Source organism: Onychostruthus taczanowskii, unplaced genomic scaffold (genome assembly GCF_017590055.1).
Source record: "Onychostruthus taczanowskii isolate IOZ18803 unplaced genomic scaffold, ASM1759005v1 scaffold99, whole genome shotgun sequence".
In the NCBI taxonomy this organism is placed as follows: domain Eukaryota; kingdom Metazoa; phylum Chordata; class Aves; order Passeriformes; family Passeridae; genus Onychostruthus; species Onychostruthus taczanowskii.
This window is the reverse complement of record NW_024507990.1, coordinates 234,579-247,144: the sequence shown is the minus strand read 5'-3', so window position 1 is coordinate 247,144 and position 12,566 is coordinate 234,579. Positions and strand designations below refer to the sequence as shown.

The 12,566-nt window shown below is 45.0% G+C and overlaps 1 protein-coding gene across 3 annotated transcripts in view; it reads left to right on the top strand.

The window, feature by feature from the left end:
- LOC121348127 (cytochrome b-245 chaperone 1) overlaps positions 1-12,566 on the top strand; it is a 45,012-nt gene that overhangs the window by 29,156 nt on the left and 3,290 nt on the right. The window contains exons 1-7 of one of the 3 annotated variants that reach the window (XM_041427342.1): positions 21-173; positions 2,328-2,458; positions 3,526-3,567; positions 4,834-4,907; positions 5,839-5,935; positions 7,649-7,793; positions 8,877-8,970. In XM_041427342.1, the coding sequence (XP_041283276.1) occupies positions 2,374-2,458; positions 3,526-3,567; positions 4,834-4,907; positions 5,839-5,935; positions 7,649-7,793; positions 8,877-8,970 (537 nt within the window). In that variant the 5' untranslated portion in view covers positions 21-173; positions 2,328-2,373. Of the gene's footprint in view, positions 1-19; positions 174-2,327; positions 2,459-3,525; positions 3,568-4,833; positions 4,908-5,838; positions 5,936-7,648; positions 7,794-8,876; positions 8,971-12,566 lie in introns of those variants that run through there. The other 2 variants (XM_041427343.1, XM_041427344.1) reach the window with 2 other exon arrangements.

Genomic DNA, 12,566 nt, shown 5'->3' with positions numbered 1-12,566 from the left:
TTGGCGCGGCGCTGCCCTCACGGGCGGGGAAGGGAGGTTCATGTCCCATCCTCTGCCCTCACCCAAAATGGCCGCGGGCGCGTCCGTCCATCCCTGAGGCGGGACCAGCGCTGAGGGCGCGGGACGCGGAGGCGGCCGCGGGTCCCTTTAGAAGGCGGCTGGAGGCCGGGCAGGTACGGCGGGCACGGGGCTGGGCGAGGGCGAAGGGCGGCCTCGGGTTCCCCACGCGCGGGAGACAGAAGCCGCGGGCTGGGTGGGTTCTGGCAGGGCCGGTCCCTGGCTGGGGAGGGTCTTCCTCTCCCTGAGGGGGAGACCAGGCTGGGGTGGGAGCAGGTGCAGGGTTGGGAGGTAAAGAAAAAATGAGCTCTGTAAAGAAAATTCAGCTGATGTGCGGTCCTGACTTGATGGCTTGATTTCAAGGGGTGCCTTCCAAGGGATTTTGCTGGCTCGCCCTGAACAGAGAGCTTGGAGGAAGCATGAGAATGTTATTTTGATGCTGGAGATCAGTTCAGTGTCAAACCAGACAAATTCAAGCAAAATTGGGGTTTGGAATTTGAAATGAAAGAGCAGCACAAAAATTCCTCTTTCTCTGTAATCATAACGTTGTAGTAAAACTTTAGTGTTTGCTTTAGGGTGCGTTTATGATTTATTTATTTATTAAATGTAACTTTAGAAGCTGCTTTGGTGCTTTTTGTTCGAAGGTCCATCTCTTGCAAGCAACAGCCTGTGAGAGACAATGCCCTGATGTTGGGTGTCCAACATTAAACCAAAACTAGCATTTGCCTGCTTGAACTTCCCTAAATTATTATGGGGGGAGAAACCAAAGTTTGCATTAATAACTTGGCTGATATGTGTGAGGATTATGTTCTGAGTAGTAATATTTGTTAAATACAGTGAGATTTCTGTAGTGATCTCGATGTATTTCATAACTTGGATCTGATAACAGGCAGGAGAAGGCATTGTGCATGCTGAAGTATTTTCCGGTGTGTTGAGAGCAACTCACAGGAGTCATTTGAAAATTAAAATTTGATGCTTGACATCCGGAGGAGATGGAGCATGTCTTATGCATAAGTGCTTTTGGCTCTTTCGGTTTCAGATGCTTTCAGATGTGTTGCTAAGAGATTAAAATCAAAGTCGTGGGTGCTTTTTGTTTAACTGAAAAGACCTGGCTAAATCTGCTCCTCTGGAGCTTTGTTTCCAAACTGCCAGATTTGCAGGAGCATCTTCTTGTATCCAAGAGCAGCTGGATAACTAAGGGACTGAAAATCACATATTTGCCTTTTGTGAGAAGTGGATGTGCTCAGAGCTGCTCTCTCCATGTTTGTCATGGTTATTCAAAACCTGATGAATGTTGGCATTTTCTGGAAGCCTGTTATGGTGGGCAGCTAACAGCAGCTTAATGCCAGCCTCCTTGAGCTGCTTCTGTGGGACAGGCTGCCCAGGGAAGTGGTGGAGTCACCATCCCTGGAGGTGTTCAAAAACCACGTAGGTGAGGTGCTTAAGGACATGGTTTGGTGGTGGACTGGGCAGTGCTGGGTTAGTGGTTAGGCTTCATGATCTTAAAGGTCTTTCTCACCCGAAATAACTGAGATTCTATGCTGTGAAACAGTAAAAATGTACTGAAAATGCTGCATGGGATTACCCAGCTCTTACTGGTTTTTATTAGTGCCTGTCTTTTAGTCTGTACTGTTTCTGCCTAGGCTGAAGGCATGGTCTTGTTGAGGACAGACAGACATGTTGGAAGCTCCTGGTTGTGTTCCTGAGGTGGCTTGGAAGATGGGAATGCCGTCTGTGGCATTATGGGATGGTGGCAGTGCTTGGCTGTATCCCTTCCTGGGATGAGACCCCATCCCAAGCATCCCAAGGCTGCTCTGTCCTGCCCCAGCTCCCAGACTAGCCCTTCACACAACCTCTGAGCTCACAGGGAAAATGCTGTCAAAGAGATTTCCATTCCCCTTGCTGTTTTATCTGTTTGAAGGGCTGCATGAATTAGCAACAACATTGTTCCGCATTCTTGTTTTTCACATTTTTCATCTGGAATCTGATTATAATGGAAAGAGACTTTTACCCCTAAAATGAGAACTTTCTTCCCAGAGTTCAGATTCCTCTTGCTGTTATGCAACTCTCGACATGACAGTTTTACTTTGTGGTTGTTTTCAGTGCACATATTGCTCTTCCTGTCCAAAAAGACTGTGTTCTTACCTTGGAGTATCTTTTATAGTCTAGATTAAGACTTGGTAAGTCTTGCAAGGGGGGCTGGTGAAGTAGTCAATCATTGAATTTTTTTTTTCTTTCTTTTTTTTTTCCTTTTTGTTTTTTTGGTCCAGTGAGGTTTCATGAGTCAAACTGGGCTGTTGGGAGTTTCTTTTGAAGATGTACATGTTGGTTGAAAAACGCACAAATTCCCATCTTCACCTGAAGAGGTCACCTGGCATCCGATCCTGGTCTCTCTGTGTTGGTAAGACCACAGCATTCATTTCAGAGCTTGCTTTAAGGGAAGAGGGTCACAGTAAACTCCTGACAGAGCCCCTGGTGAAATGCCTCCTTCCAGGCATTTTCCTTTCCAGAAGAGGAAAGATTGTGCTTTGTACTGTTCCTTTCTCATCACCACTAAATGAGTCTGAAGCCTCAGCGTGGCAGTTTCACTGTGAGACTTTCAGTCTCATCTGGAGAACCTCAGAAGCTCATGGATGGAGTTTTAAAGGAGTCCTGAAAGATCCAAGAACAGAAGGTTTATTATGTGCCATGCAGCAACAGAAGTGTGAAGCTCCTGCAGGGGGTTTTAGGGTGAGAAACATCTCAGTTTGCAGGAGTGGAAAACTGCAATGTGACCATGCTGGGTTGGATCGTGTGTGTGGCTGGTGCTGAGCTCCTAGGGACTCGGTGTGAAATGGGAAGTCATACAGGATGTTCTGAAAGGCATCTTTATAAACACTACTGAATATGCAGGAAAAATAAACTTGTTAGGATTGTAGTGAGAGAGCTGCTGGGGAAAATCTGGTGTATCCTGCTTTCCAGCTGAGCAGATGCCACTGCAGTAACACCACGTTGTCATTGCTTTCAGGGATATTGCTGAGAACATCTTTGCATTTGCAGCAGCCTCTGGGGCATGGGGCACTCATCAGCTGCTTCCTCCTCAGAGAAAGGAGCTAGCAGTTTCTGACACCACTGCAAAAGTTGTCTTTTGGCTCCATAGACCACTTTTGAGGGGGACAATAACCATTGCAAGGTTTGTGTGAGCACTCCAAGTAGTACTGTGCTGAGAAGAAGTATGGAAGTGTCATGGTTCGATTGAGTCTCTCCGAGGTTCTGTTCCCAGTTGTGTCACAAAATTTTCATTTTGGACCCTAGCCCCTGTGCAGAATGGAAGTTTTTTTAATACTGAGAGAAAAAAATAACTTTCATACAGTGGTCTATGTTGCAGTCACATTTATCCTGCTTTTGAAAGGTGATGTTTTTCATCAGGGAATTTTAGATGTTTTTTGAGCTGCTTATTTGTCTTAATTCTCTCCTCTTTCCTCCTAGGAATAGCCTCCATAGGTTTGGCTGCTGCTTATTATAGTGCAGGTAATGGCCTATCACTTTTTTTGGGAGAGTTATTTCTTTCCTGTTAATCTGTTTTTCATGCTGATGACTCATCTGCAGCTTCTGTCTGGCCCTTCAAAGGCAGTGGAGGTTCCTCTCCCACTTTGTGGTGTGAATATTAAAACCAATAATAACTGTTTCCTCTATGGCTTACTGTGCTTTAGTGCTCTATTTCTTACTCAGCCTCCTTTTCCATTTGCAAGTATTTTTAATAATGATATTGGTACTCTGTGGCATTTTGTACTTTCAGTGTTGTATAAATGTGATTAGCTGGTCCTCACAGCCCTCCTGGGAAGACATGTAATGATTATTTGACACCATAATGAAATGATTACTTTGCCTGTGATGAAGTTCTCTGTTTCTCTGGAAACTGTCAGATCATCACTAGCAGAGATTACTCATCCAGGCACCTTCAGGGATGAGACAGCTTCTGCTGCTTCCTCCCCCTGCAGTACAGCAGCCTGCACCAAATGCCAGCTGTCTTTCCATCCATGGGATTTGTCCTGCAAGCTGCCCCGTGATTCTTGTGCTGCATCCTGTTAACATCAAATGTTAAAACTTAGTAGTGTGTAGGAATGTGCTCCCAATAGAACCCACATATTTTTATTTAAGGAGAAGAATGCAGTGAAAGCTGCTTGAGCCACCAGCTAAATCAGCCTTGTTTTTCTTAAAAGGTTGCAACAAAATTTTCTGAAATCCCAGCACAGTTCTGCTGTGCCTTCAGTTAAAAAGCCTGAGTGAGCAAATAATTCAGGCTGTGACATGTAAACGTTTTCAGGACATGAAATGCAAATGTTTGTTTGTCAAGAGGACCAACTGCTTCCTTTTGTGCAGAAACATGTTTGCTTTATTGAATTTTCATTGTCCTTATCCTTGTCCTCTGCAGCACAAATATTTGGTGTTTGACAGCAGGTTGGCAGTTTTGTGATTGCCTTTTAAGATGCCTTTGCTTATACAGAAGAGAAAGATGTGAAGTTACAACCTTGCCAATAATACATATGCTTATAGTTCTGCATGGTTTGAAGCCCAGCATGAATGAAGTCTCTGAAAAGTGTGAAGACTTGCTGTATTTTCATTCTGGGAAGGAATGTAAAATAGCTTGTAGTACAACTAAAGGCAAAAATATTCCATTAGAGAAACCTTTGCTCCTTTTGTTGCTTTTAAAGGGAGCACGTTGCTTTCAGGATTGTTTGAATACCAGAGAAGGGGGGGGGAAAGCTAAATTTGTGCATTTTTTGCATTGTCCAGACAGCTTGGCATGGAAGCTCTTCTACATGGCTGGGTGTTTCTTTGTGGCAGCCCAGAATCTGGAGCAGTGGGAGGTAAGATGCTGAGCTCAGGAAATGAGGGTCTGTGAGTAGGAGCAGTTGGCAGATGCTGATTCCAGCACACACTTGCTCAGTCCAAACAGACAAGTTATGCTTTTGGTTTTGAGGAAACCCTCTGGCTTGCTCTGCTGGGACTAGAATTAGGGCAGGAATTCTTTGATTACACAAGTATAAAAATGTGAAGCTAAATAGATGGGTATTTTTAAGAGGAGACTTGGCCCAAAGTGTTCTCTTATATAAAAGAGGGAGGATGACCAGGACATTCAGCTGCAGAACATGATTTTGAACTTAGCCTTCAAGCTAATGATGGAGCAACCACTAAACAAGGGAGCTCTGAGCTTCCAGGCTGCTCAGCTTTTTTCCTCTGGTTTGAATTCTGTGGATGTTGATTTGAGAGCAGTAAGCCACATTGTCACCCTGCTGACCTGAGTTGTGTTAGAATGAGCAACTCACCTAAAGAGAACGAGATCCTCTTTTCATTGATTAATATGAAATTTTATTAATATCCCAAATCATTAATATCCATTTTCTTTGGGATATTTGAGGTCTGTGTAAGCCTGGCCCATGAAGCACAGCACTGGGATGTCAAATTCACCAGAAGTGAAAATTATAGGAGTTACAAGTTAGTGTTCAAATTTGATTCCAGGCAAAGTTTTTATTACATGAGGAATGTGGCAAGAGGGAAATGAACCCACTTTTTACTCCCTTCTAGAAGTCACACAAGAGGTATGGTAAAGTTTCTGTTAAAACAAAGAGGAAGATCATGATTTTCATGGTCTAGTAATAGAGGAATGTCTCTAAGCTAGCTGTGTATTTTTCTGTTATCAAGATTATTTTCCCACAGAACTATTTTTATTTTACTTTGAAGCATAGCTAGTGATGGTGTTTTCAAGAAAATCTTAATTTTTATTTTTCAATTTTACAGGAAGCTGTATTTGATAAAAACAAGGGAACAATCTGCCTAAAAACATTCAACCTCTACAAAAAAATACTGACCTTGTCAAAAGGAGGCAACGAACAAGGTGAGAAAGCAGCATCTGTGGTAGAAAATGTGGTGAGCAGCAGAAGAGATGGATGTGTGCCCATTTAATAGCTTCTCTGGAGTTCTGTACTCAAATTAAGTCACATCTGCTTCCAGATCTGCTTTGTTCCCAAGCAGCAGATGTAACAATCTGCCTCTCTGGGCCCAAATGCTTTTTCTCAGTGTGCTGAATGCATCTTGTTAATTATTTTAATCCGAGGTAAGTAGGCCTACACATTGCTTTCCATAATAATCTTGGCCATTCCTTTGGGATGTTAATGTGTTTGCCTTGCTCTTGGCTAGCCTGCTTGGCAGCTGGGACTGGTGGAAAAACTTCAATTTTGGATCCAGAAGTTGAGATTCCTGTAATCTCATCTGCTTAGGGGAGCAGGCAAAGGATTGATACCATATGCAAGCAGGCATGTTACATCCTGCAGGTATAGAATATGCATTTAAAGCAGCCTGTGCAGGAGGCTCAGTTTAATGCAGGATCTGATGGCCTTTGGGCTTCCTCTTGGACTAAGAGAAGTTGCAGTATAGCCTGTGAGTTGGTGGAATCATGGTGGTGAGTTGGTGGCTCTGTTGCAAACTGGGATCTCTATTCTGTTGCAAAAGTAGGATCTTCTTCCATGTCAGAAGTTTTTGTTCTCAGACAAAACTGTAAATAGAACCAGCTCTCAATAAGCTCAGAAGAGTGGCCAAATCTGGAATGACCTTAAGCTGAATTTGTTTTTAAAGAGCTCATTTTGGAGATGGAAGATAAAACATGTGGAGAGAAGGCTGTTTCATTGAGCTTTCCTTTAGGATACATGTTTACAGTGGGGAGCTGAGGCTCTCTCTTCCTCTGTGGTAATACCTGGTTTAGGTACCATTCATCTGAGCATGCAGACATCAGCAGGTGCTCTGAGCTGTTAAATATTTCAGTATTTGTTCAATCTCAGTAAACTGAACACCTGTTTGCCTATTCCATACAGCAAAATAGTTCTAATTGCCATTAAAGTAAGTGGGAAACAAGTAATACTGGCTTGCTCCCCAGTGCCTAGCTGGCTGTACATTTTGCTTAGGGCCTATCACAGCTACAATGTGCTGCAGTCATGTTTCTTCTGCCTGAGCAGCTCAGCAGCTGTTTAGATGCCTAAAGTTTAGCTTTTTTTATTTTGCAGAATCTGTGCTGCTTTAGTGTGCACTTCTGAGCTTCGTATTAGGGGATGGTGAGCTCTCTTCAGAGTAGGGAGACAAAACAATTCCTGCTCTAGCTGGGGACCAAGGACAGATAATCCAAATTTCAGGCCCAAGAGCATAAACAACAGTAGACTGAAAAGAGAAAAACAAGCAGGATGGGACTCCATAACCTAAAGCTGTAATTAGACAGCTCCAATATGCAAATGGAGCAGAACTGATCAAATGAGAGACCCCATGAGCAGTCGTCCATTTTGTGACCATTTGGGTTCATCTTGGGTGCAGCCCTGGCTGGGCTCTTGTGCTGCCCGAGGTGGATCATTGAGGCCTTTGAATAAATACCTAAGCAGAATAAAGTTATTCTCGAGCTCCATCTAGCCTGTGTTCCAGGTCAGCTTCCACAGGGCGTCCGTTTGCCCTGGCTGTGCGGGATCGCAGCGGCCGTGCCCACGAGCAGAGTCCCTGTCGCGCTGTCGCGGTGTGACCGTGGCAGCGCTGAGGCTTTGCAGTGATGCTGTCGTGTCCTTCTGCGCAGTGGTGGCCGTGCTGGGCGAGATCCGCGACGTGAACGTGGAGGAGGAGGCCGTGCGCTATTTCGGGAAGGGTTACCTGGTTGTGCTGCGCTTCGTCACCGGCTTCTCGCACCCGCTCACCCAGAGCGCCGTGCTGGGCTGCAGGAGGTGAGGGGGGCTTGGGAAATGAGAGCCTGCGAGGTGCAAATGCCAATCACCTGGGTCGGTAATTGCCAATTAGTATTGATGCCTCGAGTTTTAGCTTTGCTGTTTTTCAGATTCTGTGCTGCTTTAGTGTGCGCTTCTGAGCTTTGTATTATGGCATGGTGAGCTCTGTGCACAGAGCAGGGAGACAAAACAATTCCTGCTCCAGCTGGGCACCAAGGACAAATGATCCAAACCTCAGCCCAAGAGTACAAGCAGCATGGACTGAAGAGAAAAAAAACACCAAGAAGGATGGGAATTCATGAGCTAAAGCTATAATTGGACAATAACTCCAATATGCAAATGGAGCAGAACTTATAAATAAGTGCGAGACCCCATGACTGGTCATCCATTTTGTGACCATTTTGGTTCATCTTGGGTGTAACCCTGGCTGGGCTCTTGTGCTGCCCGAGGTGGATCCATCAAAACCTTCTAATAAATGCCTACTTTATTCCTTAACTCTAGCTAAGTTAACTCTAGTCTCTGGGTTCTTGTGCTGCCCAAGGTGGATCCATCAAAACCTTCTAATAAATGCCTACTTTATTCCTTAACTCTGCCTAGTCTCTGTCCTAGGTCAGCCTTCTCAAGGCATCATTATAACTAAGCTCAGTTTTTAGACTTGCTGTTATGACCTTGTGTTACTCAGTTTAACCTTTTAAACCCCATAATGTTTTCATTTGCAGACATTTGGCTAACACCATCTGTCAGGATCATGTTTAAATATCTAAGATCCCTTTAGTGCTGGAGTTGCCTTCCTGAGCTATGCAGTGGCAGAGGGGATCAATTCTACTTTGCAAACATTTGGTGTATTAGTTAACAAAAATTTTTTCTTAAGCATTGATAATAAGGAACTTGCAGCAGGCACTGGGAAAGGACTGGTTTGTTCTGATGTGAGGGAATGGCTTGGTGTGGCATGCTGTCACCAATACCCTCTATGCCCGTATGACTTTCCTTCTAGGCAGTTATTTTCAGGAATTAGCATGCCTGCTCTTCTCTTGTCACCACTACAGTTCCACTAACTCTTCCATTGTTTCTTCTTTTCCACAGTGATGTGGAAGCAGTTGCCAAACTCATTACAAATTTTCTGGAACTGGACAGAGTAGAGACCCCGCAAGATTTCTCCCAGAGCAGCGAAACAGAGGCAAGTGATGCAGATGAACCCACAGGTTAAATACTGATAGTCATTGTGAACTGAAGCAAACAGAGGCTTTCACACATTTGGAAAATATTCTGATTGTTCTTCAGAAAAAGAAACCCCTCACAACCTTGACCTGGGCATTTCCCAACGTGTGCATTTACAATGGGTGGAATCTCTTGTAGTTTAGTGTTAAACTGCTTCAAGACCCTGCATGTGGACACTGCTGGCTTTTGGACTTCTGTCACGTCTTCAAACTTGTCTAGGAATAGTTATTTATTAATGAATTGGTTCGAAATAATTGCTTTTCCATTAATGAAAATACAGATGTGAACTTCTGCTTACTGCAAACATTTGCTGCAGGTACAGTATATGCAATGTAGAAGAGTTGAATTTGTAACTCATAGCACAATGCTTTGAGGTTTCCCCTTTAATATATGCAATTAGGAGATGCAGAGTAGTGGCACTTTTATGTTCTCTACTACTGACTTGCCATTGGATATCTGTGGAAATTAAAGTCTGAGTGCCTCTCTTGGAATTTTAAACATCAGGTTGATCAACTTGTAACGGTGTCTTAACTTATCTCAGACTCACCAAGGAGCTGTAAATAGGAAAGGAAAAAGGATCATGATGAAATTTCTTTGGGATGCTCTACCTTAATCCTGTTCTGAGCAGGACAGAGCAATCTTTTTCTAGACCTCAATGTTTACTATTTAAACTATGTATTTAGAAATTAAGCAGGGACGTGTGTAACTTTAGGTAGGGAACAGACTGATGTCAAACAAGGTGGTAGCTTAGAGTTGTTGAGTATTTCCTCACTTGAAATGATTCCGAAGTGCTGAATAAGAACTTTTTTTAAAGTAGGTAGCATAGACTAAATGTCTGACTTGTACCTGTGTTTTACTCCAGGTATGTGGTGTCTTCTGTTCTGACCAACGGTTTCACAAATAGTTAAAATATAAATTTTTTCAAGGTATTTCTGAAGTAAAAGCTACCTCTCTTAGTCAACATATTCTGTCTAGAGCTAGAACTCCCATCATGCTCACATTAACATATCAAGAAAAAATTGTAAAAAGCTGCAAGTTCCTTCAGCATGCTACAGCTGCTTGTACTGAAGTTCACTAGGTTTTATTTAGGAATCTTACGGTCTTTAGATTTAGAAAATATTTACACAGTTACATCTAGGAGATGTGAACAGGGTACGAGGTGACTGTGTTGTCTGCTTTCACTGTTGGCCAGCGGCAAATGTCTCCTGTCAGCAGTTTCTTCAGAATTTAAAAGAGCCTGTGTTCTTGTTTCCAACCACTCTACCTCTACAGAGAGAAGGCTCTGGAAAGTTCTTGGTAGAAGGCACATCCTGTTGTGTGTTCAGTTTGGTCTGAAGCTGAGCACCTGCTCATCAAAGATTTCCCTTCCAGCCGTTCAGAGCCAGGATGTGAGCAGAGGCTGAGGCTGCTGCTGTCAGGGGAAGGTGCTCACACTGCAGCAGGGTTGATGGCTGCTGGTGTAGCTTACCTGCAGCACAGAACTAGGTCAGTTTCCTTTAAATGAGGTAAAAACTTGTAATCATGTCAGGTATTGGTACAGACCTCTGCCAGTGCATGTTCCTAAAAGTCCTCTGAGTTGTTGGGGCTTTTGGTGCCTACCCCACACCACTGGAACTGGGAAGCTGCCGTGTATGAACGTGGGAAAATTAGGTTGCAGACAATTAGCTTAATTTGCCTTTATTCTCCAGCACAGCTGTAGGCTAAGCATAATCATCAAACCTGTTTAAAAAGTATTGCAGGGTGTAACACTTTGTAGAGTTCCTCATTTAAATGCACTGTAATGTATACCCCAGGTGATGCTTATTTTAGAGAGAGGAGAATGAGACTGGGGATTTGGAGAACTCTTTTTTTCCCCCACAGTGTAAAATGAGAATGGTGAGTGTTCTAAGGACTTGCAGTAGGAAGTACTGTCCTAGAGTATGTGATGGTACAGTGTAAGCACAAGGGCTCAGTCTGTGGCAGCTGTGCTTTGTATCAGGGATACTCAGAGGGCATTGTGGTGTGCATTGCACTTACTCTGAGCCCGTGGAGTGGACCATGGATAAACCAGACAAACTACCTGCCTTCAGTCTCAGCTCTGTATTTCTTTTGTATTCCCATGAGAGCTGACATTCCATGGAAGATATAAGCCACACTGTAGTTCTCCAGTTAAAAATTAGCTTTTGAGAGGTACATCTGCTGGTCTGACCCTGCACTGCATCCTGTGTCCTGCTTCTGCTGAGCTGCAGTGCATCCAGCTTGCTGTGCATTCATGGTGTTAGTCATGTCTACACTTACAGACTATGCAATATCTGAGACAAAGACTAAAACCATGGGAAGAAATTGAGAATATGGAAAGGGGAATGACCTATAGTAAGGTACAATGTAACCCGAAATACATGCTGTGGAGTAAGCTGTATGTTGGGCTGATGTCAGTGGCCAGCTCTTTAGAGGTGTTTCCCAGTAGCCTCCTCACTCCTCATTGTCCTGCTGTGTCAGGAGAGGGATGGCTGCTGCCGTGCACTGTCTGGGAGGAATTTTAACTCCTGAGCCTTTCCCTTGGCCAGCTGGTGCCATCCTCTCTCGTGCCGTTTCCAGTTTGCATTTGGCAGCTCTCAGTGTACCCACACGTCCAGTTTCAGTGGGGGCCTGTGTTCTGTAGTCTGGGCTAGCAGGATGGGGCCCTGAGGACACTCTGGCAGGCTGTGGGTGCTGCCTGTGGGATGTGTCAGGCACTGCTGGCTGAGCCACCCAGGAGCTTCCTGTGGCACTGATCCCTCTGAGCCTGGCAGAGACACTGCACCAGTGTTAGACCAGGCTGATGGGGTTTTCTCTTCTTTCTCTGGATCCACGTGTGGAGCTTCTTGCCCTCTAAAACGTTGTAGCTGGAAGACGTGGCCAGATGCAGTGCAGTACCTGTGCAGGTGCAATGAACAGCCAGTGCTGTTCTCACGGGTTTGGCTGGGCAGTGTGTGCACTCCTCAGCCATGGGATCAGCCTGAGGAGCCGGGGAAGGCAGGTGCAGCTCAGGACAGGTCCACTCTTCCTTGGCCGAGTCCTTTCTCATCCTCCTTTTCTGCCACGTCTCACCATTCTGCTGAAGGCTTTCCTGCATGGTTTTCCTCACTCCTGTTGGGCCCAGCAAAGGCCCAGTAGACAGAGCCTTACGTGTGCCTGCTGTGCAGTGACTTGGACTCAAAGGACTGACGTGAAAGACTCGTTTTGCTCAGGACATTAGGTACTCCTAGGAGACTCACAGGTGTAGTCACCAACTTCTGCATCTCAGGCTATCGAGAGCCTTGTGCCTGGACAGCTGCAGTTTGCAGTTCTCAGTGGTGTGAAAAGCTGCACAGCAGACCTTAGTGAGCTCAGACAGCCTGACCCCTAAAGCAGAGCCCTTGGTCCTGCCCTTCACTGTAACTGGTGCTCAGTGCCACTGGCAGGTGCCTCAGCTGGTGCTGGGGCAGCACGGTGGCTGTGGTGGGATGGGACTGGGGCTGCGGCTGCTGCAGTGAGCAAAAGCCAGAGTGCAGCTGTGCAGGGGGCCAGCACTGCTCTGTGTAACCCTGCTGTAAC